Here is a 26,901-nt window from a genome sequence, read left to right on the forward strand (position 1 = left end):
GCTGAGTCAGGATTCAAACTCTGGTCTCCTGCCTCCCAGGGTCTCCCCTTTTCCCTGCCCCATGTTGGCAGCCAGCAGGGACCCTTTTGGGGACCCATTCCCTGGCTGGGGTTATCGAGAGAGGAGTCAGGGTAGGGTTGGAAGGTGAAGCTGCTGTGGCCAGGGTTTCTGCTGTGTGTGCTGGTCTCACAAAGGAAAGTGCTGCTGTCTGCAGTGATCCAGGCGAGGTCGGGGCCCCAGTCCCCCACTCCCTGCCCAGGCCTGCTGAGCCAGCTTCCCCTTTGTGCCACAGACTATAGGACCTGATGTCTGCCAGACTATAAAATGGGGGGTCGGCCTCTAGTCACCCATAACACCTGCCTGCCTGCCTGTCCTCCAGCAGGACGTAGCAAGTCCCCAGGTAAGAGGGAACCCACAGCACAGCTGAGAGCTGAAGGGGAGGGGAAGAGAAAAGGGAGGCAGAGAGAGGGAGGCAGAGATAGCAGTGCCATGAGAGTCAGAGAGGCAGGGCTGTGGAAATAAAGACAGAGAGAAGTGGAGAGAGGAAGAAAGGGATGGAGAAGGAGAAGGGGGAGAGAGAGAGAGAGAAATAAACAGAGAGAGAAGTAAAGATAATTAAAAAGAACAGATAGAGAGATACAATGAGGGTGAGATAGTAGGGGAGAGAGGAACAGAGAGGGAGAGAGAGGAACAGACAGGAAGATAGGCAGAAAGAGGGAGAGAAATAAGAAACAGACAGGCAGAGAAGGAGGAGAGGAGGAACAGAGGGAAAGCGTGAAGTGGGGAGAGAGAGAGAGAATGAGAACATCTCCAGGAAGGCATGAGTCCAGCTGCCAGCCCTGGGGGAGTGTTTAGAGCCACAGATGTAGCCCAGATGTCTGGCCTCCCCCCTGGTGAACAGGGCACCCCAGAATATGCACAGCCTTCCTGGAGAAGGCTGGGGGAGGGATATGCTTATCCCAAGTAGCTCCTCCTTACAGAATGTGTTCCGGAATCAGCTTGCCCAGAGGGTCTTAATCTGTGCTAGCAGGGGGTCCTCAAATCCCTTAACATTGTCTCCAAAGTTAAAGGGGGCATTATTTTTGTCTGGGGACAAAGTTGGGGTATTCATCAAACATTCGAAGGAGTCCATGACCCCAAAGCAACAAGGAACCACTGGAATTGACCAACACCCTCTCCACCCAACGCCTACCCAGCCACAGTCCTCATTTTCAGAATCCTCGACATGCAGTAAATACATCCTCTTGGATCTTCCCATATGCCCCAGTCCCCGGCCTGTATTTGCACCCATACACCAACCCCCTAGACAATCCCAGAGGAAGTGGACTAGGAAAGGAGTTGGGAGCATGCATTCATTCCTTCTCTGAACAAACGTTAATTGGGCATCTCCTATGTGCCAGCTGCAGAGCAAGTGTTAGGGATGGATGGTGAATAAAGCAGGTTAAGCAAACGGCAGAGCACTTTAAGAGCCCAGTTGCTGGCTCCGTTTGCTTGAGTTGAAATCAGAGCCCTACCCCTTAGTAGCTGTTTGGGCCTGAGCTGGGCCCCTTCCTTCTCCAGCCCCCTGCTGCTCAGAGGGGATCATGATAGCAGCTACTTCCATGGGGTTAGGGTCATGGTCAGATGGGTTAATTAATGTATGTCACAGTGCCTGGCATACCTTCAGTACTCCGAAGTGGGACCTCTTGTTATTAGCGTGGGGAGGCAAATTGAAGTTGTACAAGCAAATCAGTGTGATAAGCGGTGTGGAAAATTGCAGGGGCCTAAGGAAGGACCTAGCGGGGTAATGGAGGGTGGAACAGCTGGTGGAGGGAATCGCATGGTCAAAAGCCTGGAGAAAGGATATATGCGGGATGAGTGGCCCCCAGAAGGGAAGATCTTGGCTAGGGAGTAGGGATGGAATGAAAAACTTCCAGGCTTACGTTTCAGAAACAGATAGAGAGGAAACAAGCTCCAAGAAGGATAGAGAGGAAACGAGCTCCAAAGGAGGCTGAAAGCACAGGGTGTGGGGCTGTGAGGGCAGCAGGCAGTTTGGGGGTGTCATCCCTGAAGGCCAGGGTTTCTTTACAGACTTTTGCAGGTGGGAACCATGTCTCAGGCTGCAAAGGCCCCGGCCTCGGCCACAGTGGCGGTGAACCCAGGGCCTGATACCAAGGGGAAGGGGGCCCCACCTGCAGGAACATCCCCTAGTCCCGGCACCGCCCTGGCCCCAACAACCGTGCCTATTACCAGTGCCAAGGCGGCGGAACTGCCTCCTGGGAACTACAGGGTAAGGACCTGGGGGTGCAGTGGCTGGGTGCCTTCTCTCCTTCCCTCCCTCCTCCGCTTCCTCCTTCTCCTCCTGCTCTTCCTCTTTCACCTCTTACTCCTCCGCACCTCTTTCTCCTCCTTTTTCTTGGCTGATTTTCTCTCCTTTCTATTTACTCTCCCTTTTCTTCTTCTCCACCTCCCCAGACTCTCATCCTCTGTCTCTATTCTCTTTTTCCCTCATCTTGGTCTCCTCCTCCCTCCTCCTTCTGGGACACAAGTGGGGCCCAGCCAATCTGGGAGCCCATAAAATAGCCAGGGGTTCTGACACACTTGAAAAAAGTGGGGCCGGGCGCAGTGGCTCATGCCTGTAATCCCAGCACTTTGGGAGGCCGAGGCAGGTGGATCACCTGAGGTCAGGAGTTCGAGACCAGCCTGGCCAACATGGTGAAACCCTGTCTCTACTAAAAATACAAAAATTAGCCAGGTGTGGTGGCGGGCACCTGTAATCCCAGCTACTGGGGAGGCTCAGGCAGGAGAATCACTTGAACCCAGGAGGCGGAGGTTGCAGTGAGCCGAGATCGTGCCACTGCACTCCAGCCTGGGCAACACGGTGAGACTCCATCAAAAAAAAAAAAAAGAAGAAGAAAACATAAAGCAAAAGGGGACCTGTTGTGGAGTTGTGCAATAACAACAACCAAAACGTAACACTTCACAGCTGAAGGGACACCTGGCAATCAGGCTACACCTGCACATGCACATGCTTAGAGTTTATCGAAAGCAAGAAAGAAAAAAGGAGAAGAAAAGGAAGTGGGCTGGCTTAGTGGCAGGGAACCAGCTGTCCTTGGAGGCTCAGTGGGGCAGCAGGATGGCCTCAGACCCTCCTGAAAATTGCTCGAGGTGGTCTGGGCTGAAAGGGATCTTGTGGAGCAAGGTGTCCAGTCCCCTGGGATTTGGTTTGGTGTGGTTTCAACCTCAGGTGCACAGAAGTAGGCCATTTTGCAACCCCTAGTTCATGACATGCTCTCATGTGGTCTGTACGTGGTTGGCTTTTATTTATGTACCTATTTAATCATTCGTTTTATTTAATTTTTAATAATGCAACATGTACCTACAAACCCACCACCCATATAAAAGCCAGGACTTGGTTAAAAACTGTCTACCTAACTTTAAGGTGTCTCCCTTGAGTCCATCATTTTCCTCCCCAATTCCAGGAAATACCATCCTATCCTCAACTTTTGTCTCTAATCTGCTTGTTTGCTTTTGTATACACTTTTATACTTTATTCCTTTAAAACTGTATACACACATACACACGTATATTTATTTACTTGTTTTATTTATTTATTTTGAGACCAAGTTATGAGACAGGGTTTTGCCATATTATCCAGACTGGTCTCGAACTCCTAGCCTCAGCTTCCCCAAGTGCTGGAATTACAGGTGTGAGCCACCGCAACTGGCTGATTTATGTGTTTTTAACTTACTGAAATATGCAATGTGATTATTCTGGGTTTTTCTTTGTACTTTTCACTTACTATGAGATCCCTAATATCCATCCATATCATTGCCCATGACTGCGGGCCATTCATTCTGGCTGCTGCATGATATTTCAGAGTGTGACCATCTCTTTCCTGCTGAGCACAATTTCAGTGGTTGCCGGCTTTGCTCTCGTGAACAGAATGGCTTGGACGTTCTTATCCCTGTCTCCTGGGGCACACATACAGGAATGTCTCTTGGGTGAACAAGGGTAGAAGTGGAAATGCTGGGTCATGGATATATGAACCTCTTCCTCTTACAGCTGGGGAAACTGAGGCTCAAAGAAGGCAGACAATGGTCTCGGTCCATGTGAATGGAAAAATTGTCCCAACTTGGAACAGCAAGTGGACAAGGAACCAAACACGAGGCTTAGTAAGGAGAGAAGATTAGCTTAAGTTTTCCCCTATGTTGTGGAGGGTTGGATTTGCAAGTGTCCCCTGAGCATCAGCTCTGTGGCAGGTACTGGGGCTGGGGCTGGAGATGCAGAAATGGATCAACCTCAGGCCCTGCCCTGGAGGAGCCCTTGGTCTTTGGAGGGACTGGGTAATGGGAGAGAGGGAGTGCAGAGAGAGAGGGAGACCCCAAAGCAAAACAGCAGTGACTGTGTGGTGGGTTAGTTGTGCTGCTAATGGGGAGAGAGAACACAGTGGGGGATGCTCAACCAAGGCTGATGGGGGAGGGGCAATCAGAGGAGGCTTCCTGGAGAAGGTGGCATCTGAGCCTAAAACAGAAAGTCGAGCCTGGAATGAGTTAGCGAACTTCAGTTAGGCTGTGGAAGCTCCAAGCTGGAGACGTGTGGTGGAGAAGGCATTCCAGGTAGGAGGAAGAGCACAAAGAAAGTCCCAAAAGGGAAGTTCGTAAGTTCCTAATGATGGTGCAGATCTTAGCTTCAGAATTAGGGCATGAGGCCAGGTGCAATGGCTCACGCCTGTAATCTCAACACTTCGAGAAGCCAAGGCAGGCCAATCACTTGAGCTCAGGAATTCGAGACCAGCCTGGGCAACATGGCAAAATCCTGTGTCTACAAAAAATAGCTGGGCATGGTGGTGTGTGCCGGTAATCCCAACTACTCAGCAGGCTGAGGTAGAAGGATCACTTGAGCCTGGGAGGCAGAGGTTGCAGTGATCCATGATTGTGCCACTGCACTTCAGCTGGGGCGACAGAGTGAGATTCAGAAAAACAATAACAACAACAAAAAACAACAGTAAAGAATTGGGGGGTGGGAGGACAGCATCATTTCACAAACCGTGGCTCATCACACTTTTATGTGACTCCTGCACTGCCTGCCTTTATTCATTATATAGATAATGAAGTTTTACTCCCCTCACTCTGCCCTCGGCATGGGGGCTTCTCTCCTGCAGCTGGTGGTCTTCGAACAGGAAAACTTCCAGGGCCGTCGGTTAGAATTCTCGGGGGAGTGCTTGAACCTGGGAGACCGTGGCTTCGACCGTGTGCGCAGCATCATTGTCTCCTCGGGACCGTGAGTGCTAGGCGGAGGAGGGGCACACTCTCTGCCGCAGTAAAATGACCACACAACAGTAGCTGCCATTTCTCCAGCATCTGCTCTGTGCCTGCGGCCGTTCGTGCTCCTGGCACATACATTATTTCCAATCCTCATGTCAAACTGGAGAGGGAGGAATTGTTCTCAATCTCATTTTACAGATGAGGAAACTGAGGCTCAGAGAGGTGATCCAATTAGCATAAGATCACATTGGCAGTAAGCCATGGTTCTGGGCTCTGGAGAAATGCTGCTTCTACTGTAGCAAAAACTCTAGCCCATCACTGAGGGCAGAGAGAGGCCAAAGAGTGAAGTGTGCACTCGCTGTCCCCTCTCCTGGGCGTCCAGCTGCCTGGGAGTGATGATAAGCATCTGTGGAGCACCCACCAGGTGCCAGGCACTGACTTGGGACCGCACCTAGATGATTCACAGTGCTGTAGGAGGGAGGGGCTATTCTTATGCCCACTTGACAGATGGAAAGACTGAGGCTCAGAGGGGATAAGTCTCTTGCCCAAGGTCACCTGTTGGTAAGTGGCACAGCCAGGATTCAACTCAGGTTGATTGAGTTCATTCCTAAAGCTCTTAATCACCATGCTTCGCTGCCTGTTCCTGTCTCTGTGGGCGTCTCTGGGCCTTAGTAACTCCCATATAAAACAGGGAGCGTCATCCTTGGACAGAGTATTTGCCCTATGTCAAGCCTGTGTGTGCTGAGGTCATGGTGGAGGGGCAACCCCAGGACAAGATCCACGTGGCTCATTGGCTCTTGTCTCCCCACTTTGAAAGCCTGCAAGGGTTCCAGTCATCCTGTATTCTCAGCCCATTCTGAGATGGGCTTTGAGGTCAGACAAGCCTGGGTTTGAGTCCTGACTTCCCCTCTTTGCCTTGTTCAGTGTCCAAGCCTCAGTTTCCCCATCTTTGAAATGGGGAAAATGATGGCCCTCACTCACTCCTCACAGGATTATGTTGAGGTCTGAGGAAGATCATGCAGCTTGGGCCTGTCACCTTGTGGGCACCCAAACACGGCAGGTGACTCTGATGCTCATGTACCCACCTCCCTGCCCTGTGCATTTAGCCAACTTATCCTGGAGCCTACCCAGGACCATTTCTACCTCCTGCACCCACTGCACCCTCAGTGTGGTCAATGCAGCCTCAGCTCCACCCTCAGTGCCAAAAACCCAGCTGGAAGCAGAAGCTACCGGATGTGGCCAGCTTGGGTTTTCAGGCTTTTTTTGGTACCAGTGACTCAAACCCAGAGTATTTCTCCTCAAACAAAGATGCAGCTGGTGTCTGACGTGTGCCTTGGGGCTGTGCCTGATGGGCATGGAAACGGGCCTGTGGTCTGGGGGCCTGGGTCTGTGTAGGCGCTGGCAGGGCCATGGGAAAAAAAGAATGAAGAGGATGAGGTAGGCATGGGGAAAGTGAGGAGCCCTGCCTGCCTGAAAACCAGGAGACTACAGCCTGACACCTGACACCATCACATGACCTTAGGCTGGGGACTTAACCCCTCTTAGCCTCAGTTTCCATATCTTATAATTAAAATTCCTGCCCTACCCTCTCTCCTTGCTTGCAGGTTTAAATGAGCCATGGGAGATAAGAAAAGGCATAGATATAAACATTTAAAATTTAGATCCTCACTGTTGCTGCTCAAGAAGATAGGGGAGATTTTAGGGGGACCTTTGGCATGGTGGCAAGACCACATCAGTGTCTGTTCTTCCATAAGCCTAGACCTCCAGTTCCCTTCTCCATTTAATCATGAACAGTATTAATTTGGAGGCTTACTCTGTGCTGTATCTGTTCCATGCATCCCCTCTTTTAGGCCCTCATAATCTCCCAACGAGGTAGATGCAACAAAGTAGATGTATCATTTCTTCTCTGCTACTAAAGCTTAGCAAGCCTAAGTGCTGCCCAAATTCATGCAGCAAATAATCAGCAAGCTTGGATTAGGACTCAGGTCTGTATGTTTCTAGGGTCTGTCCTCTTAACTCCTGCATGAAACCACCTTCCAAGGCTCCCTTCTTATTCACCCATGCATCTAGCCACCCATTTATTCATCATCCATCTACTTACCCATGCATCTACCCATTCATCTATTGATCTATCCATACGTATGTCCATTCTCCATTTATACATACATACCCCCTGTATGTTCTCCATCACCCACCCATGCATCTATAAATCTATCCATCTATCCACCCATCCATCTACCCATCTACCTATCCATCCATTCAACCATCCCTTCATCCATCCCTTTATCCATGCATTCATTCATCCATCCGTCTACCCATCCGCCTATCCATCTATTCAACCATCCTTTCGTCCACCCATTCATCTGTCCATCCATCTATCCACCTATTCTCCCATTTATTTCTCTTCTACTCCAGACCAGACAGGGCTGAGGCAAATTCAACTCTATTCTGGGAAGATAAACATATCTTTAATTTACCCCAATGTGGTTAACTCATCTCTCAGACAAAGACCTGAGGCTCCTCTGATGTATTCTCTCTCGGCCCACAGTGCTAGACCCTCATCCTCATCTCCTTCTGGGGAGAGCAGGGTCCCAGTAGCCCCCTGGGAGAAGATGCTAGTGTCAGTGTCCCCTCATCCCTCTCTTGTTCCCTGAGAACTCTTGAACATACAGGGAGCAAAGGTCAAGGAGTTCCTTAGTCTCAGCTTTCTCATCTATGGAATGGGGATTGTCTTATCCACCCCACCTGCGCTGCCACAATCCCTGGTCCCTCTAACACAAGCTCGCTTCTTATCCTTGATCAGTCTTCACTGGGAAAGCCAGGTAAATCTTCCATCTAATTTCAAACCTCTAATTAGTCCTTGTAAGGAACCTAGCACCCTCATATGCATTATCACATTAAATTATCACAGGTATCTGAGGGTAGATATTACCATCATTCCCTTCCTATTGCCCCGTACTAGTTACTGAGTGTCTCCTGAATGCCAGGCCAGTCTTTACCCAGCAAGGATGCAAACACCTGTATCAATTTTTCCCTTACCCCTGTACCTCCAAGATTGTCGTTCATTTAACATAGTTCATTTAAAATGATCCTGCTAAACACAAATAAACACATTTTTAAAGAACCTTTACACCACTTTTTATCAATGGAAGGCTAGTATTCTTTCCTATAAGTCAAAGGTATCCATACAAAACTAATAAACACAAAAGTGGTATTATTAGGTTGCTATTACACCATTGTCTGCTGGAGGTTCTGGGCTAGTGGCCTTTTCTCCCTTTGTTACAAAAGAAACAAAGGAGAGATTAGTAAGTGTTAAAGGCACATTAACATCAAACAGAGACTTTCTCCTAGTTGGAGTCAAGTTTAAAATGTCTACGTGTTCCTCGGCTCCAAGTCCTGATAGTACTTGAAGCATGTATGAACCCTACATCTAGAGAAACAGTGTGCTCAGATAATCACACATATTTATCTCACTTAATCCTTCACCAACTCCAAGGAAATAAGCATATGAGTGTAGATGAGAAAAAGGCTCAGAGAGGTAGTTACTTGCCCATAGTCACACAGCCTGTAAGTGTCATAGCCTAAAATCAAACCCAGACATGTTCAGCCCCCTTTGGACTTTCCTACTGGCCTCAGGGCAGCCTTGCCAGGGGAGAAAGGCAAGTAGGGAGTGGGGGCTTCTACTAACCATTTGTCCCCTGTCTGCCTCATGGTCTTTCTTGTGTGCAGCTGGGTCGCCTTTGAGCAGTCCAACTTGCGCGGGGAGATGTTCATCCTGGAGAAGGGCGAGTACCCTCGCTGGGACACATGGTCGAGCAGCTACCGCAGTGATCGGCTCATGTCCTTCCGGCCCATCAAGATGGTGAGTGGCTCTCCGGCTGGGGCTGGAGAATCAGCCAGGCGGGGCAGGGCAGGGGTAAGTCTGAGATGTGACAAGGGCAAAAAGGAGATGATGGTGCGTAGGGAGGCGTGGCAGCCTCTGAGTTGTCAAAGGACAGTGGATTCTTGAGCTCATCATTTCATCAGTGTCCTTAACACACTCGCTACATACTCAGCTAGGAACCCTGGGCAAATGGTAAACACAAAATCTTCCAAGTTAGAGCTAAAAACTTCAGCATCTTCCTTGATTCTCTTGATATCCTTGGCTGCACATTTAGACCTTCCTGGGAGCTTTTTTTTTTTTTTTCCTGAAGACAGGGTTTTGCTGTGTCCCCCAGGCTGGAGTGCAGCAATGTGATCGTAACTTACTGCAGCCCTGACCTCCGGGCTTCAAGTGATCCTCCAGCCTGGGCCTCCTAAAGTGCTAGGATTACAGCTGTAAGACACCATGCCAGGCCTGGGGAAGCTTTTCAAATTTCAGTGCCCATTCAAAACACTAAACATGCTGGTTGCAGATCATGCAATGGCTAAGAGGAGGGATATTGTAGCCGGGCATGGTGGCTCACGCCTGTAACCCCAGCACTTTGGGAGGCCGAGGTGGGCGGTTACCCAAGGTCAGGAGTTCAAGACCAGACTGATCAACATGGCGAAACCCTGTCTTTACTAAAAACACAAAAATTAGCCAGGCGTGGTGTCGCATGCTTGTAATCCCAGCTACTAGGGAGGCTGAGGCAGGAGAGTTGCTTGAACCCAGGAGTCAGAGGTTGCAGTGAGCTGAGATCGCGCCATTGCACTCCAGCTAGGGTGAGAGTGCGAGACTCCATCTCAAAAAAAAAAAAAAAAAAAGAAGAGGGATACTGTAGAAACACAGCTTGAACCTCTTAATAATAAGACAATATACTGAATTAGTTTCCTTTTTTTTTGTTTGTTTGTGTGTTTTTTTTTCGTTTTTTTTTTTTTTTTTTTTGAGGCGGCGCAGTCTCACTCTGTCCGCCCCCCGACGCCCCAGCCTGCAGTGGCGGATCTCAGGCTCCACTGAGCTCCACTCTCTGCGGTTCTACGCGCCATCTCCGGCCTCAGCCCCCTTTTTTTTTCCTCCCGCCGCCACCCGTAGGCTGGGCCACTACAGGAGCGCCGCCACCTTGCCCGGCTAGTTTTTGTATTTTTAGTAGAGACGGGGTTTCACTGTGTTAGCCAGGATGGTCTCGATCTCCTGACCTTGTGATCCGCCCATCTCGGCCTCCCAAAGTGCTGGGATTACAGGCTTGAGCCACCGCGCCCGGCCCTGAATTAGTTTCTTATAATATTTAACTAAGTCAACTTTCAGAAGATTCAAGGTCAAAATGGTGGTGATATCCCCAAGTGATTCACAGTTTTTTCCAGAATTAAGTTGATGATGAATCATGAACCAGCTACATCTTACTCACCAATGTTAGTTGCTGATGGTAACCGACTTTTGTCTTCCATGACGGGAACACTTATAAGAATTTTCATGAATGTGCATTTGAGGCTATCAAGTGCCAACCACCAGCTGTTTTGACATCACCAAATTTATCTTAATGGATTATTCAAACAGATCATTCCCAATGCTTTTCGCAGAATGTAAGACTGAATTATTTGCCTTCATGATGCACTCTCTGTAAGAATCTACAGATGTCTCTCTCAATCATTGAATGGTTCTTATATGCCAACCTATGTTAAGGGGTTTGTTTGGAAGAGTGATCAACCAGGGCATTTCCAGTAACTTCTAGAAGCTTGCTATTCAACATAATAGGAACTAGCCATATGTGGCCATTGGACACTTGAATTTTGGCTAAATGGAGATGTGTCATAAGTGTAAAATACACACTAAATTTTGAATACATAGTAAAAAATTTTTAAAGAATGTCAACAATGCATTGATATCATTATATTGGTTACATATTGAAATTATAACATTTTAGGTATATTTATTTAAATAAAGGATGTTATTAGAAAAGTTGAGAAATCTCAAAGCCTAGACCCTACGCCAGACCAATTAGTTCTGAATACTGGGGCTGGGACTCCGGCACTAATATCTTTTCTGTGCCCTCTAAGTAGTCCATCTGTGCAGCCAGGGCTGAGATCCAATGGTCTAATTCAGGGGTGCCCAATATTTTGGCTTCCCTGGCCCACACTGGAAGAAGAATTGTCTTGGGCTACACATAAAATACCCTATCACTAATGACAGCTGATGAGCTTTAAAACGATTGCAAAAAAATCTCATAATATTTTAAGAAAGTTCATAAATTTGTGTTGGGCCACATTCAAAGCCATCCTGGGCCACATGTGGCCTGCAGGCCGCAGGTTAAACAAGCTTGGTCTAACCCTTCGTCTCTCCGCCCTGCCACAGTCCTGGTCCAGGCCACCATCATCTCTGACCTGGTCAGCTTCAGCTCTCTCCGTGCTGGGTTCCCTGACTCCTTTCTAGCTGCCTGTCCTGGGAAGTTAGAGGGATCTTTTCAAAATAAAAAAAAATAATAAACCTGACCATCTTCTACTTGAACCCAGGCATTTCAGTTGGCCTATTTCTATTTTCCGGTTTTTTGTTTTTTTTTTTCTTTGAGACACAATCTAACTCTGTCGCCCAGGCTGGAGTGCAGTGGCATGATCTGGCTCACTGCAAATTTTACCTCCCTGGGTGAAGCAATTATCCTGCCTCAGCCTCCCAAGTAGCTGGGATTATAGGTGTGCACCACCACGCCCAGATAATTTTTGTATTTTTTGTAGAGACAGGGTTTCACCATGTTGGCCAGGATGGTCTCAAACTCCTGATCTCAAGTGATCCACCCGCCTGGGCCTCCCAAAGTGCTGGGATTACAGACGTGAACCAATGCACCTAACCAGTTGGCCTGTTTCTGCCAAAAGCTCTGGTTCTAGGCTCTGAGTGCAAAACTATGCATCAAACGGATTAGGTCCCTGTCTTCATGGGACTTAAGCTACCCAGCGAGGCAGCTATCAAATACCTAATCATGGAAATCCATCTACAATTGCAAACTGTGGCGAGTGCTACACAAAGGCGGTGCAATCTAACTAGGAGAGCAGAAGCAGGAACTGGGGGCTCAGATATTGTTAGAGGTGGGAGTGGTCAGGGCGTGGTCAGGGAAGCCAGCTCCCAAAGTTTGGAAATCAACTCAGCCATGTGAAGAGCAGATGGTAAAGCCTTCCAGGGAACAGTGTGTGCAAAACTCTTGGAGCAACGATAGACTGGTGGGACCAAGAAAATTAAAGGTGGCTAGCAAAGCTGCAGTAGAGGGAGTGGAGGAGAGAGGGAGGCAAAATGGGAGAGGAGGTGCTGGTGGAGGCCAGGGTTTTGCAGGGTCTCATAAGTGATGGTAAGTTTAGTCTTGACGCTACTAGCAGTGGGGAGTCATTGACTAACAACTTTCCCAAGGCCCTCAATACTGTAACAGTAATAAGTAATCGTTGTTACCACTAATTAAGTCCTTTTACCGCTGGCTGGTAATTGCATTAAGGGCATTTGTCTTGCCATGTCCCAAAGGGTCCCCTGTGCTTCTATCCCTGCCTGACAGCATGCATTTGCCTTCCTGCACCCTGGTCACACAGATATTTTCTTTGCACATTCCCACCTCCCAGCTTTTGTCTATGCCTTCTCTGCCTCAGTGCCTTCCCTCAAGCCTCCTTCCCTTCTCAGCATTGTGCACTCCTCCTTAACCTCCAAGGCCCCTCTCAAGTGTCTCTTCTTCCATGAAGCCTTCCCTGATCTGCTCTCCTTTTCTCTGGAAGAATTAACAAGTTCTTTCTTCATCTATAATCTTCTATTAGAGTCTTTCATAGAAGGATGCACTTACATCCTGGGCTCCTCTTCCTCCTAGTGGTGGTGAATAACAGTAGATAATCACAGCGCCCATTTTTAAGCACCAACTATGTACTGGGTATATTACCTGCCTTTTACACAATCCCTACAACTGTCCTATGTGACAGGCTATGATAACGTGCATTTTAAAAGCAAGGAAACTGAGACTCAGAAGTAGAAAATGACTGGCCTAAGGCCACACAGCTGGGAGTTGCTGGGGCTGGGATTTGAACCTAGGTCTGTGGGTTTGAACCTAGACACTGAGGTTGGCATCACTCTGCTATTTCCTGTTCATGTCTTTGGCTTTTCAAACCTTTGGGCCTAAAACAGTGCATGATGACTTTTGAAAAGATGGATGATCCCTGCCCTCAGAAATAACAGGCAAACTTTAAAAAGAAGACACAGGGTCATGAAAGCATTAAAAATAAGTGCAAGCCAGAACTGAATCATGTGCCCAAATTCAAGGGTGGGTCTGGTTTTTTATTTGTCTGTTTGTTTGTTTTTTGAGACAGAGTCTCGCTCTGTCACCTAGGCTGGAGTGCAGTGATGCAATCTTGGCTCACTGCAAACTCTGCCTCCCAGGTTCAAGTGATTCTCCTGCCTCAGCCTCCTGAGTAGCTGGGACTACAGGCACGTGCCACCACGCCCGGCTAATTTTGTTTTTTTGTTGTTTGTTTGTATTTTTAGGAAAGATGGGGTTTCTCCATGTTGGTCAGGCTGGTCTCAAACTCCTGACCTTGTGATCTCCCATCTCGGCCTCCCAAAGTGCTAGGATTACAGGCGTAAGCCACCACGCCCTGCCGGGCCTCTTTTACAGTTAGCACTCAACCATGAGTTGAGCAGCCATGACAATCCCACGAAGCAATAGTAACCCCGTTCTTTTTTGTTGTTTGAGACAGAGTCTTGTTCTGTCACCCAGGCTAGAGTACAGTGGCGCGATCTCGCCTCACTGCAACCTCCGCCTCCCAGGTTCAAGTGACTCACCTGCCTCAGTCTCCTGAGTAGCTGGGATTACAGGCACCTGTGACTGCACCCGGCTAATTTTTGTACTTTTAGTAGAGATGGGGTTTCACCATGTTGGCCAGGCTGGTCTCGAACTCCTGATCTCAGGTGATCTACCTGCCTCGGCCTCCCAAAGTGCTGGGATTGCAGGTGTGAGCCACCATGCCTGGCAGTAACCCCATTCTGTAGATGAACAAACAGAGGCTCTGAGGGAGGCAGAGTGAAATGTCCAAGATCACCAGTGCATAAACGTCAGAGGCAGGATTTGAACCTAGATCTGTGTTCCACCAATGTTCCACATGTCACCTGCTTTGTAAGAAGCATTCACAAAAGGGCAATTGTTTAAATTCCTGATGGCACAGGGACACTGATTGATTGGGCTTAGGAGTGAAATGTTTCTCTGAAAAGTTCTGCCCCTCCCTGGCTGTGTGATGCTGATCAATAAGCTTAACCTCTCTGAGCCTTTTTGTCCCTGATCCTAATTTTAAAAATAATAATTTTTTTTTTGAGACAAGATCTTGCTCTGTCACCCAAGCTGGAGTGCAGTAGCTCACTGCAGCCTCAACCTTGTGGGCTCAAGCAATCCTCCTGCCTCAGCGTTCCAAGCAGCTGAGACTATAGGCATGCGCCACCATGCCTGGCAAATTTAAAAAAAAATTTTTTTTTAGAGACAGGATCTTGCTATGTTGCCCAGGGTGGTCTTGAACCCTTGGCCTCAAGCAATCCTCCCACCTGGGCCTCTCAAAGTGCTGGGATTACAGACATGAGCCATGGCACCCGGCCAATAAATGCATTTATTGAGCACTTGATGTATGCCAGGCATTGTGCTCAGTGCTCTATATGGATGCACTAATCATCCTCACAAGGACCGTATGACATGGCAGTTGTCATCCCATTTTCCTTATGTCCCCTTCCAGAATAGACAGCAGTGGTCTCTGGAGAGTCCCCCAGCGGCCTGAACATGTTCAGCTGTCTCCCTCCACACCCCGAAGGCCCCGCTAGGTTTTTTCCTTTTGTCCCATTGGTACTTCACACACCTGACCTGGCCTCTCTTTCCCCAGGACTCCCAGGAGCACAAGATCTCCCTGTTTGAAGGGGCCAACTTCAAGGGCAACACCATAGAGATCCAGGGGGACGACGCGCCCAGTCTCTGGGTCCACGGCTTCAGTGACCGCGTGGGCAGTGTGAAGGTCACCAGTGGAACGTAAGCATCACTCCTGCCGGGTCCACGTCCCCCGCTTTAAGCACAGGCAGAATCAGAGGCTGCCCTCCTTACAGGTTATAACATCAGATTCCTATAGAAGGCCGTGGCCCCTCCCATGGTCTCCCAGTGCTGGTTCCTGGGATTCAACCAATAGAGCTTTATTCCTCTGGGGAATACAGTCATACTTTGAGAAATTCCAGGTCAGTGTAAACAAATCAGCTCTAAAAAGCTGTTAGATGGAGAAAATAGGAGCTGCTAAACCTAGTTGGGGTTGAAGGAATAATCAACTAAAAGAGCTGGCGCTGATGTGGATAGATGAGGCCGGATGCATCCAGGGACAGGGAATATTCAGGGAAATCAGGACCTTCTGGGAGAATGAACAGAATGAGTTCTGAGCAGGTAATTTGCCTCATGAGATGGGCCTGACCCTGCTACTGACATGATAAGGAACTTGAAGTGAGCCTAAACACCTCTCTGCCTCTCAGTCTCGCCAGTTAGGCGATGGACACACAAAACTCCCTGATCTAAGAGTGCCCTTTCTGCTCTGAACGCTCAGGATCTGAAGCTATCAAAACAGAGCCCCATGACCTTATGTTATGAGAATGCATGGAGGGGCCAGATCAAAGGAGTCACTTTATCCATCCCCCTGTCTCCAAATGACCATGCCAGAAACCCCTGATCTCCTCTAGGTAAATGTAAGGCTCTGTCTCTCCATTCCCAGACTTGTTCTGAGCTCCTGTAACACCATCAGGGCCATGGCCTTTTTCTTGTTCCTTTCTGCCTCCCTGAAACCTATATCCCTGCCATTCAAGCCATCTGCAATATACTGAGCCTTGTCTGTGAGCCAGGCACTACGCTACATACACTGGGGAAAGCAGCAATGAATACAGCCAAGTTCCTACCTTCAAGGAACTTATTTGGCCTAGCAGGGGAAACCCAGATATACCTGTGAGATGGTGTCCAACAATACTAGGTAAAGAATGGGCCAGCCAGGGCAATTGTGTTGCTGGAGGTCAGAGTAGGAGAGAAGGCTTCTAGGATTTGGCTATGTATGTTGGGGTGGAGGGCAGGTCAAAGGTTTATCTGAAGAGGCTGGAACTTAAATCAGGCTTTACAATAGAGGGAGGGGGTCTGGGAGAGGCATGGAAAGACCCTCTCAGCAAAGATAATGAGAGAAGTTAGAAATTAATCACTGATGATAACTTCTATTGAGTGCTTACTATGTACCAAGGATTGTGCTAACCACTTTAAATGAGTAACTGTTAAATCTTTATAACAAACCAAGGAGGTCAGTGCATTATCATCCCCATTTTACAGACAGTACATTGAGGTTCTGATACCTTATCCACCTAGATTCTCACAGCTAGTAAATCAATGGCAGAGCTAGGATTTGAACCCAGGTATGTTTAATACCAGAGTGCGTGTTCCCAGTTGCTACACACCGATGCACTTACCTACAAAGAAAACCAGTTTTTTGAAATAACACTTCCTCTCTTTCATTTGCTTCATTGCTAACCAGTCCCTAAGTCCTATTCTTGCTTCCTTGGATTTGTTCTCTGAGCCCCGCATCATCACATTTAATGGGATGTGTATTAATATTCCTACCATGCACCGGCAACATGCTTAGCAAACAACTCGAGGTGCAGTCTCCATTTGGCCCCCCCGACACTCTTAATAAAACCAGGCACCGTGACCATGCTCACTTCCTAGAAAAGGAAACCGAGGCCTATCAGAGAGGCAAAGTCCTTGCCCCCGGGCACAGAGCAGGAAGGGATACAGCCAGGACAGAGGTGAGGGATAGAGAGCAGCAGACTGCAGGGATCAATGAAGAACAGGCTGGTCTGGCGGGGGTCTGGGTGCCAGGCAACGAGACTGGCTGTCTCCACTCTGTCCTTCTCACTTTCCTCTCAGATGGGTTGGCTATCAGTATCCTGGCTACCGCGGGTACCAGTACCTTCTAGAGCCTGGCGACTTCCGGCACTGGAATGAGTGGGGGGCCTTCCAGCCACAGATGCAGTCCCTGCGTCGCCTGCGTGACAAGCAGTGGCACCTTGAGGGCTGCTTCCCTGTCCTGGCCACAGAGCCCCCTAAGTGAGTCCACACCTCACTCTGCTACCTTGCCCCAACCCTTCATGTTCAATTATTTCCCCATTTTTCCCAAGCAAATAAAATTCCCTAAAGTCAAAATGTCTCCTGGATCTGTAAACAGATGTGTGCCTTGAGGTCCCCCACTGTTACTGGGATGTGACTTCCTCGGTCTTAATAATTACAACGATAATAAAAGCAGCAAACACTGAAAAGTTCTTTCTGCCCGTTATGTGAGTCTACCAAATATGTAGGCAGAAATGAATAAAGCCAAGTTCCTGCTGTCAAGGAGCTTGCTCCGCCCAGCAGGCGAAACCCAGATACACCTGTGAGATGCTATCCAAGGATACTAGGTAAGACATGGTCCAGTCAGGGCATTTGTGCAGCAGGTCAGAGGAGGCAGGTTGGTCTCTGGGTCCTGAATGGATGTGTTGGGGTGGATGACAAGCACTTGGCCTTACTCATTGTGAAGACTCATTGTGAAGGAGGTTGGTATTATACTTATTCTCATTTAGCACATGAGGAAATTGAGGTTCAGAGAGGGGAAGTGATTTTCCCAAGGTCACACAGTTAGCAAGTCAAGACTTGAATTCAGGCTGTCTGGCTCCAGAGCCTGCACTCTTCAAGACAAATCAGTAGATTTTTTCAAACTCTAGCCCTTTGAGCATCTCCCTCAGGATTTTTTGCACTGTCTGCATGCCACCTGGTCTACTTTTGACATTATTTTTATTTAAATAGACTTTTTTTTGTCCTTAAATGCACTGATGTGTAAAGCTTTATAATGCTACAAAAAGTGGAAAATCAGTATCATATACATAGAAAACAATCACATAGGCCGGGTGTGGTGGCTTGCCCCTGTAATCCCAACACTTTGGCAGGCTGAAGTGGGTAGATCACTTGAAGTCAGGAGTTCGAGATCAGCCTGGCCAACATGGCAAAACCCGATCTCTACAAAAAATACCAAAGTTAATCAAGCCTGGTGGCATATGCCTGCAGTCCCAGCTACTAGGGAGACTGAGGTGGGAGGATCACTTGAGGCTTCAGCTCAGGAATTCAAGGCTGCGGTGAGTCATGATCATGCCACTGGACTCCAACCTGGGCAACAGAGTGAGACCCTGTCTAGAATGAAAGAAACAGAGAGAGAGAGAAAGAAAGAAAGAGAGAAGGAAGGAAAGGAGAGACAGAGAAAGGAAGGAAGGAAGCAGGCAATCATATAAATAAATCAAATGCAATTTAAAGAAGACCAAGTATCAGATTTCCAGCAGACACCACTGCCTGCAACCTGCTCACTCTTTGACAAAATGGGAGATTAGCCAGTGTTGAAAAGTGTGATAGCGGGCCGGGTGCAGTGGCTCACACCTGTAATCCCAGCACTTTCAGAGGCCGAGGTGTGCAGATCACTTGAGGTCAGGAGTTCGAGACCAGCCCAGCCAACATGGTGAAACCCTGTTTCTACAAAAAATATAAAAAATTAGCCAGGTGTGGTGGTGAGCGCCTGTAATCCCAGCTACTTGGGAGGCTGAGGCAGGAAAATCACTTGAACCGGGAGGCAGAGGTTGCAGTGAGCTGAGACCGCGCCACTGCACTCCAGCCTGGGCGACAGAGCAAGACTCCATCTCAAAAAAAGAAAAAAAATCCCAACCAAAAAAAGAAAAGTGTGAAAGATGTTTGCACCAAACTGAGACTTTTTCCTCCTTGATTTAACCAATAAAGGTTGAAAAGAGCATCATTTTCTTGTATCTGATTCAGTGTTACTCAATCCTGGGGCTGGGATCCATCAAGAATCATCTCATTTGGAAATCTGCCAGACACTATTGTTTCCCAGATCAACAGTTAATATTGATTGATGTTATTAATCATTAATCTATGCAGACAGCTTGGTGGAATGGGGTGTGGGGGTTGCTATGGATATCTTCCTGGAAGAGGGAATATCTGAAGGGGGCCTTGAAAGATGGAGCAGGAGCTTGCTTGATGGAGAACAGGGGAGATGATATTCCAGGCAGAGCAAACAGCAGTGTCCCCGCTACCCCATATGTCACCTTTGTGCAAATGATAAAAAGATGCGTCTTCCTCAAGACATTTTGCTGCCATCTGCTAGAAATTATTGGTATAAATCTGGGATGTGTACCATGTGAATGTGATACCCTTGTGCTGTGCACAACATGCACAGCTGTACTTGGCAGCCCTGGAGCACCATGAACAAAGGCATAGAGGTTGAGAGAGTTGTGGTGGGCTCCCATGAAGCTTATTGAGGTTGGAACATTAGCTTGGTGGTTGTGTGGGCAGAAGCGCAGGGTGGGACGGATACACTCGTACGTCATGAGATAAAGCTGGCAAGAAAGATAGGGCCTCGTGACACCCCACCCTGTGGTTTTGGTGAGCTTCAAAGCTGAGGCACCATCTCACACAATCTTGCACAGGTCTCACTCACCTTTCCTCATCTCGCTTTCGCTCTCCCCACCTCCACACTCTTGGCCAGCATCTTGGACTAGAAGACAGGGCTGTCTGTGGACCAGGATTCCTGGACAGAAATCAGGAATATAAGGGTATTAACCCTGCTGTACTCTTAGAAATTGGAAAGAACTAGGCAAATTGCTTCCATTCCCTGGGACTTGCTTTTCCCTTCTATAAAACGACAGCTCAAATACCCATCCAGCCCCGAGATTCTGAGGTTCCAAAGTTCCATGACTCTCTAAGGTTCTGATATTTATCTCCAAGATTCTGTGATTCTCTGATTCCAAAACCAAGCCACGTGGATTCTCATTCTAAGTTCTTAAGGTCTGTGAGTAAAGCTCTATAATTCGACTGCAGTGGAGTCCAGCTTCACAATCATATGAGCCCCCTGAAATTAACTTCCATAGTTCTTCACCTTCAAGGTCCTATTGTTGGTAAGATGCACTATGATTTTATAATTCCAGGAGGAAAAAGAGAAATACTACCAATCAAAATATAACACAATTGTTTTCTGGTCACTCAGAATGTTTATACTTATTGAAAGAATTATTTTCAACTTATTTAGACATAACATATTTTTCTGGGTATCAATCTGATAAGTCCTATAAAAGGTAAACATGCTAGAAGTCCATCAGTTAAGTCAGTTCTAAAACCTCTTTGTGGCCAGATATAGTAGCTCATGCCTGTAATCCCAGCACTTTGGGCGCCTGAGGCAGGTGGATCACTTGAGGTCAGGAGTTTGAGACCAGCCTGGCCAACATGGTGAAGCCCCACCTCTATTAAAAATACAAAAAATTAGCTGGCATGGTGGTGCGTACCTGTAATCCCAGTTGCTCTGGAGGCTGAGGCAGGAGAATAGCTTCAACCCAGGAGGCAGAGGTTGCAGTGAGATCATGCCACTGCATGTCAGCTTGGGCTACAGAACAAGATTCTATCCCAAAAATAAAATAAAATAAAATAAAATCTCATTGCATTTATAGTCCAGATTCTGGTCTGGCATGGTGGCTTATACCTACAATCCCAGCATTTTGGAAGGCTAAGTTGGGAGGATCACTTGAGCCCAGGAATTTGAGATCAGCCTGGGCAAGACAGTGAGATCTTATCTCCACAAAAAATAAAAAATAAGCTGGGTGCAGTGGTGCATGCCTGTAGTCCCAGCTACTATGGAGGCTGAGGCAGGAGGATCCCTTGAGCCCAGGAGTTCCAGGCGGCAGTGAGCTATGAATGTGCCACCACACTCCAGTCTGGGGAACACAGCAAGACCCTGTCTCTAAAAACAAAAACAAGGCCATACACGATGGGTCGCGCCTGCAATCCCAGCACTTTGGGAGGCTGAGGTGGGAGGATCACTTGAGCCTAGGAATTCGAGACCAGCCTAGGCAACACAGGGAGATCCTGTATCTACAAAAAATTAAAAACTAAACGCAGAGTCCAGATCTTCTGGATCACTTTCATCTCACAAGCTTTTTGTTATTTTTTTCTCTCACACATTTTTTTTTTTTTTTTTTTTTTTTTTTGAGGCGGAGTTTTACTCTTGTTGCCCAGGCTGGAATGAAATGGCCTGATCTCGGCTCACCGCAACCTCCACCTCCTAGGTTCAAGCGATTCTCCTGCCTCAGTCTCCTGAGTAGCTGGGATTACAGGCATGCGCCACCATGTCTGGCTAATTTTTTATATTTTTAGTAGAGACGGGGTTTCTCTATGTTGGTCAGGCTGGTCTCGAACTCCCAACCTTAGGTGATCCTCCCGCCTCGGCCTCCCAAAGTGCTGGGATTACAGGCGTAAACCACTGCACCTGGCCTCACAGGCACTTTAAAATGTGCATATTAACATCACTGAAACAAGATATGTACACTTGGCAAAATAAACACCAGAAGAAAATAACAATTAAAGTCATTTTCTATTTAATGTATTGTTTTGCTAATTAATTTACGAATAAACAAAATGCCTTGTAATAACAATGGAGGACATATAAAATTATAAGCAAAAAATAAAGAATAAAGACTAAAAGAAGCAAGTGAAAGAAAATAACATGTAGCAAGGCTGAGAGCGAGTGTGACTTAGGAACCATAAACCTGGCGTTCCTTCCATGGGTCCTAGTTTCAACATATCTCTCAAAACACGAGCATCTCACCACCTGGAGCAGAATTTCAGAGCTTAAAGATAAGCCACACTTTTGCCTTCAAACCAAAACTAAGGTTTCATTTCATCAGGTGTTCCACCCAAGAAATGATGATGAGTCCACGTTCAATATTGACAGAAACCAGAGAAGCTGGACTTCCCAAGGGGCTATGTTGCCTTCAGCCTTTTTGGGGGCTTCTCCAAGGCAATTTTGACTGCATGGGTTTGGCTCTAAATGCTAGCTTTTTGTTTGCTTGTTTGTTTGTTTGTTTTGTTTTTTAGCTAGAGTCTCACTCTATTGCCCAGGCTGGAGTGCAGTGGTGTGATCTCAGCCCACCACAACCTCCGATCAAAATATAACACAATTGTTCTCTGGTCACTCAGAATTTTTATACTTATTGAAAGAATGATTTTCAACTTATTTAGACATAACAGATATTTTTCTGGGTATCAATCTGATAAGTCCTGTAAAAGGTAAACATGCTAGAAGTCCATCTGTTAAGTCAGTTCTAAAACCTCTTTGTGGCCAGGCGTAGTGGCTCATGCCTGTAATTCCAGCACTTTGGGAGCCTGAGGCAGGTGGATCACTTGAGGTCAAGCAGGTTCAAGCAGGAGTGTCCCTAAACACTGGCTTTAAAATACAAGGCCTGGGGAAATTGGGGACTTCATATTGTTTCAAGGCTAGATAGATCCCTGCCTGTGAATCTTTGAGTCTTGGGCCTTTGGAAAGGCAAAGCATCTTGATTATGAGAGAGCAGCTCTCATTCTCAACCACAAGAGGCAACCCATAATCTTTTAGACATTGGAGCATAGGCCCAACACTGGCAGTGTGTATATGTGGGGTGGAGGCAGGAGGATCACCCAGCGGCATTGAATGCTTTTGTGCCAGCATGCGATGCTGATAGATACACAGCAACTGGGCTCTGGGGAAAAGACACAGTTCCAGGGTGCCCTGCGGAGGTTCTAAAGAGATGAGCCTTGTTAGAGCCACACTGCCACGACAGCCAATCGCCTGGGTCAGGTACTCAGGATCATTGAATGCTTTGTAAAGCCTGGATCCCCAGCTAGAACAATAATACTACACCCTTCCAGAAGGAGAAGAAAACCTGCCCACTTACCTTTACTTCCTGCCCACTGCCGAGCCACTGCCTTCTACCAGCGTACTAGAAAGGTTGGAGAGACCTGAGTTTGCATTCCAGCTCTGACAATTACCAGCTATTATCCTTGGCCAGATCAAATTATGTGATAGAGCCTCTGTTTCCACATCTGTAAAGTGGGAGTAATGATAATAAAACAGCAAAAGATTGGAAAGGGTAAATGATCATCTTGAATATAATAATTATAAGGCGTTTAGCACATAGCAAGCACCTGAATAAAGTGTTTTTTGTGGCTGGGCACAGTGGCTCACACCTGTAATCCCAGCACTTTGGGCGCCCAAGGCAGGTGGATCACTTGAGGTTAGGAGTTGGAGACCAGCCTGGCCCACATGAAGAAATCCCATCTCTACTCAAAATACAAAAATTAGCCAGGCATATTGGCGTATGCTTGTAATCCTAGATACTCAATAGGCTGAAACAGGAGGATTGCTTGGATCCAGGAGGCAGAGGTTGCAGTGAGCCGAGATCACACCACTATACTCCAGCCTGGGCAACAGAGTGAGACCCTGTCTTAAAAAATAAATTAATAAAATTAAATTAAATTAAGTGTTTTAAAAAATTTTTAATTAAAAAAAAAAAGTAGAGACAAGGTCTCACCATGTTGCCCAGGCTGGTCTCGATCTCCTGGGTTCAAGCTATCCTCCCTCTTCAGCCTCCCAAAGTGCTGGGATTACAGGAGTGAGCCATTGAGCCTGGCCTAAAGTGTAATTATTGATAGAGCATCAACATCATCTTCTTGAATGTCAGAGCTGGAAAGAATTTTTGGATCAATGTGTGTTATGCTACATCTATTCTCCCTGCTTTTGACAAATATTGACTGAAGGCCTCTTAAGTAGTGGGTCTTGCCTAGATGCTGGGAAGATAGGTTGGGGAGGAAGACAGAAGAGGTATCTGCTCTAGGTGTTTCTGGCTGAAGATGCAGACAGGAGGAATGAATTATTTTGCCTGCCTTCAAAGTCACATCAAATTCCTGGGCTGCATGGTCTGGTGTCTGGTTCACCAGGATGTCCTGAGGGGCAGTTAGCCTTCCTCAAGGAGGTGACAGACAGATTGAGACCTGGAAGGGTTCACTGAACTAGGGGTGCTGAGAGAAGGAGCCCCAACCTAGACAACAAGACAATCATTCTGATCCTCCTCCTTAGCCTCTCAACTGAGATCTGCCAATTCTGTCTTCCAAACATCTCTGGAACCAAAACGCCCCCTCCATGCCCACATCCCCTCTCTGGGTTCCTGAATTATTTCAACACCCTCCAAACCAGTTTCTGCCTGTTTCTTCTTCATGCAGCAGCCAGATGGATCTTTGCAGAAAGTCAGGCTCACCATGCCCTTCCCTTGCCGAATACCTTCTCTGTCTCTCCATCACCACAAGAGAAAAACCCCAACTCCTTCCCACGGCCCACAGAGCTCTGCAGCATCCAGCCCTGCAGACACCTCTGATCTCTTCTCTCACCTCCACCACATCCTGTCCACTCTGCATTTCATGCAAGGCCCCACACTCGCCTCCTTCCTGCTAGGCCTTTGCACCTGCTGGTGCACTCTTCCAAGCATCCCCACCCATGCCTCTGGCATGTATACACACCCCCGGCCCTCCCTCCCTGACCAGGTTAATCTCTGTTGCTCCTGCCTCATCAGTTACAGGTGCTCACTTTACTGTGGAGGCTTGTCAAAGGATCTAGCTTCCCCAGCTTGGACACAGGACCCTTGTCACCCTGTTAGCTGCTGAATCTGTGCCTAGCACAGAGAGCTCAGGGAATGCCATTGCTAGAATGTTATTAAACAAATGCCTCCATTCAGACCTCTTCCTCCGATCTCCATTTTGTTCATCCACAAAAGGACATCATAAAACACCCTGCTGGTGTTTAATCTATGTGTCTATCAGATCAGTCATACGAAGTCTCTAACATGCACGTAATAAACACTATGTAATATTATTGTATTGTTTCCAGAACAGTCATGGCTGGCTCCATGGAGGCAGCATTACCAGTGCCAGCATTTTCCATATGGTAGGCACTATTTGTCGGACACACGAATGAATTAATGAATGACCAATGAATGAACACATGGCTGTCCATGTGCAAATTACTTAATATCTGTGTGCCTTAGTTTCTGTGTGTGTGTGTGTGTGTGTAGTCACCCAGGATGGAGTGCTGTGGTGTGATCTGCACTCACTGTAACCTCTGCCTCCTGGGTTCAAGTGATTCTCATGTCTCAGCCTCCCAAGCAGGGGGAATTACAGGTGAGTAGCACCATGCCCCGCTCATTTTTCTTTTCTTTTTTTTTTTGAGACCGAGTCTCGCTCTGTCACCCAGGCTGAAGTGCAATGACGCCATCTTGGCTCACTGCAACCTCTGCCTCCTGGGTTCAAGTAAGTCTCCTGCCTCAGCCTCCTGAGTAGCTGAGGTGCACGCCACCATGCCCGGCTAATTTTTGTGTTTTTAGTAGAGATCGGGTTTCACCATATTGGTCAGGCTGGTCTTGAATTCCTGACTTGGTGATCCACCCGCCTCGGCCTCCCAAAGTCCTGGGATTACATTTTTTTTTTTTTTTTTTTTTGAGATGGAGTCTCACTCTGTTGCCCAAGCTGGAGAGCAGTGTGATCTCAGCTCACTGCAACCCTTGCCTCCTGGGTTCAAGCGATTCTCCTGTCTCAGCCTCCTGAGTAGCTGGGACTACAGGCGTGTACCACCACACCCGGCTAATTTTTGTATTTCTAGTAAAGACAGGGTTTCGTCATGTTGGCCAGGCTGGTCTTGAACTCTTGACCTCATGTGATCCACCCACCTCGGCCTCCCAAAGTCATTTTTGTATTTTTATTAGAAACGAGATTTCACCATTTTGTCCAGGCTAGTCTTGAACTCCTAGCCTCAAGTGATCCACCCACCTCGCCTCCCAAAGTGCTGGAATTACAGGTGTGAGCCACCGCACCTGGCCCAGAAATTTATTTTAAACGGATAATATATACATATGACAAATAGAAAGTTAAAAGAGAACAAAGAACCAAAGTTCACAGTGAAAAGTAAGCCTGCATGCCTACCCTACATTTTCTTCAGGTATTCAATGCACAAGCATATGATGTATAGATAGGTCTATTATTTTTCCAATTTTACACATGAAGAAGCAGAAGCACTGAAAGGTTATAGAACTTAGACTGTGCTGAGATTTATCAGTCAGGAGTTTTACTTCATTTGTGTATATCAGGGTTTCACAACCTTTACGCTATTCGACATTTTTTGCTGTTTTTGTTGTTGTTGTTGTTGTTGTTGGGGTAGTGGCAGGTCGGGGGTGGAAAGGGTGTCCTATGCACTGCAGGATGTTTAGCAGCATCCCGGGCCTCTACTTACTAGATGCCAGTAGCGCCTCTCCACTTCCCCAGTTAGGATAACCAAAAATGTCTTCAGAGATTGCCAAATGTCGTGGTGGTGGAGGTATGTCAGGGCAAAATCCCTGATAAATGGATAGAATGTGATATATCCACAAAAACCCCCTCCAAAATCACTGGTGTGTATGAATATACATCAGACCACTACTTTATTTTTTCTGTGTTTAACACAAACAGTAGCACAAATACACCCCGCTGCGGGTCTACTTTTCTTTTCTTATACTACTTTTTGGTGATCATTCCACTTCATTGCTTACGGGCAGAAAGGTACTTCTCTTAAACAGAACTGTCCGGGAGAAGTGGTGAGCGGCCCGTCCTAGGTGTAAGCCATGGGGCAGACAGGGGCTTCCAGGGCGGCGGGGCGGAGCTCCCGGGGCGAGCCTCCGGGAATCTCCCCAGCCACCCTCTGCTCACCTCGCGGTCCCGAGGCGCAGGGGAGGGGACGAGGCGGGGCGGGGCCGCGTCTCGGGCCCGCCCCCGTACGTCACGTCGCCGCGGCCCCGCCCCGCCGCGGGCACCTCCCCCTTCCCCGCCTGGCG

General features: G+C 47.6%; 1 protein-coding gene across 1 annotated transcript; it reads left to right on the forward strand.

Annotated features, from left to right (window-relative positions):
• Positions 1-302: 302 nt before the first annotated feature.
• On the forward strand, positions 303-17,347 carry CRYBB1 (crystallin beta B1). The gene is made up of 6 exons (XM_017853003.1): positions 303-400; positions 2,071-2,269; positions 5,144-5,262; positions 8,976-9,108; positions 15,024-15,166; positions 17,078-17,347. The coding sequence occupies exons 2-6, from the start codon at positions 2,090-2,092 to the stop codon at positions 17,259-17,261; spliced, it is 759 nt and encodes a 252-aa protein (XP_017708492.1). The 5' UTR covers positions 303-400; positions 2,071-2,089; the 3' UTR covers positions 17,262-17,347.
• Positions 17,348-26,901: the final 9,554 nt, after the last annotated feature.

Source organism: Rhinopithecus bieti, unplaced genomic scaffold (assembly GCF_001698545.2).
Source record: "Rhinopithecus bieti isolate Rb0 unplaced genomic scaffold, ASM169854v2 scaffold_2314, whole genome shotgun sequence".
In the NCBI taxonomy this organism is placed as follows: domain Eukaryota; kingdom Metazoa; phylum Chordata; class Mammalia; order Primates; family Cercopithecidae; genus Rhinopithecus; species Rhinopithecus bieti.

Excerpts from the sequence above, each read along its gene's own strand:
- CRYBB1 (XM_017853003.1), top strand. The coding sequence starts at position 2,090 with ATGTCTCAGGCTGCAAAGGCCCCGGCCTCGGCCACAGTGGCGGTGAAC. Across the intron at positions 5,263-8,975 it reads ATCATTGTCTCCTCGGGACC|CTGGGTCGCCTTTGAGCAGT; the intron begins GTGAGTGCTAGG and ends TCTTGTGTGCAG. Across the intron at positions 9,109-15,023 it reads CCTTCCGGCCCATCAAGATG|GACTCCCAGGAGCACAAGAT; the intron begins GTGAGTGGCTCT and ends CTCTTTCCCCAG.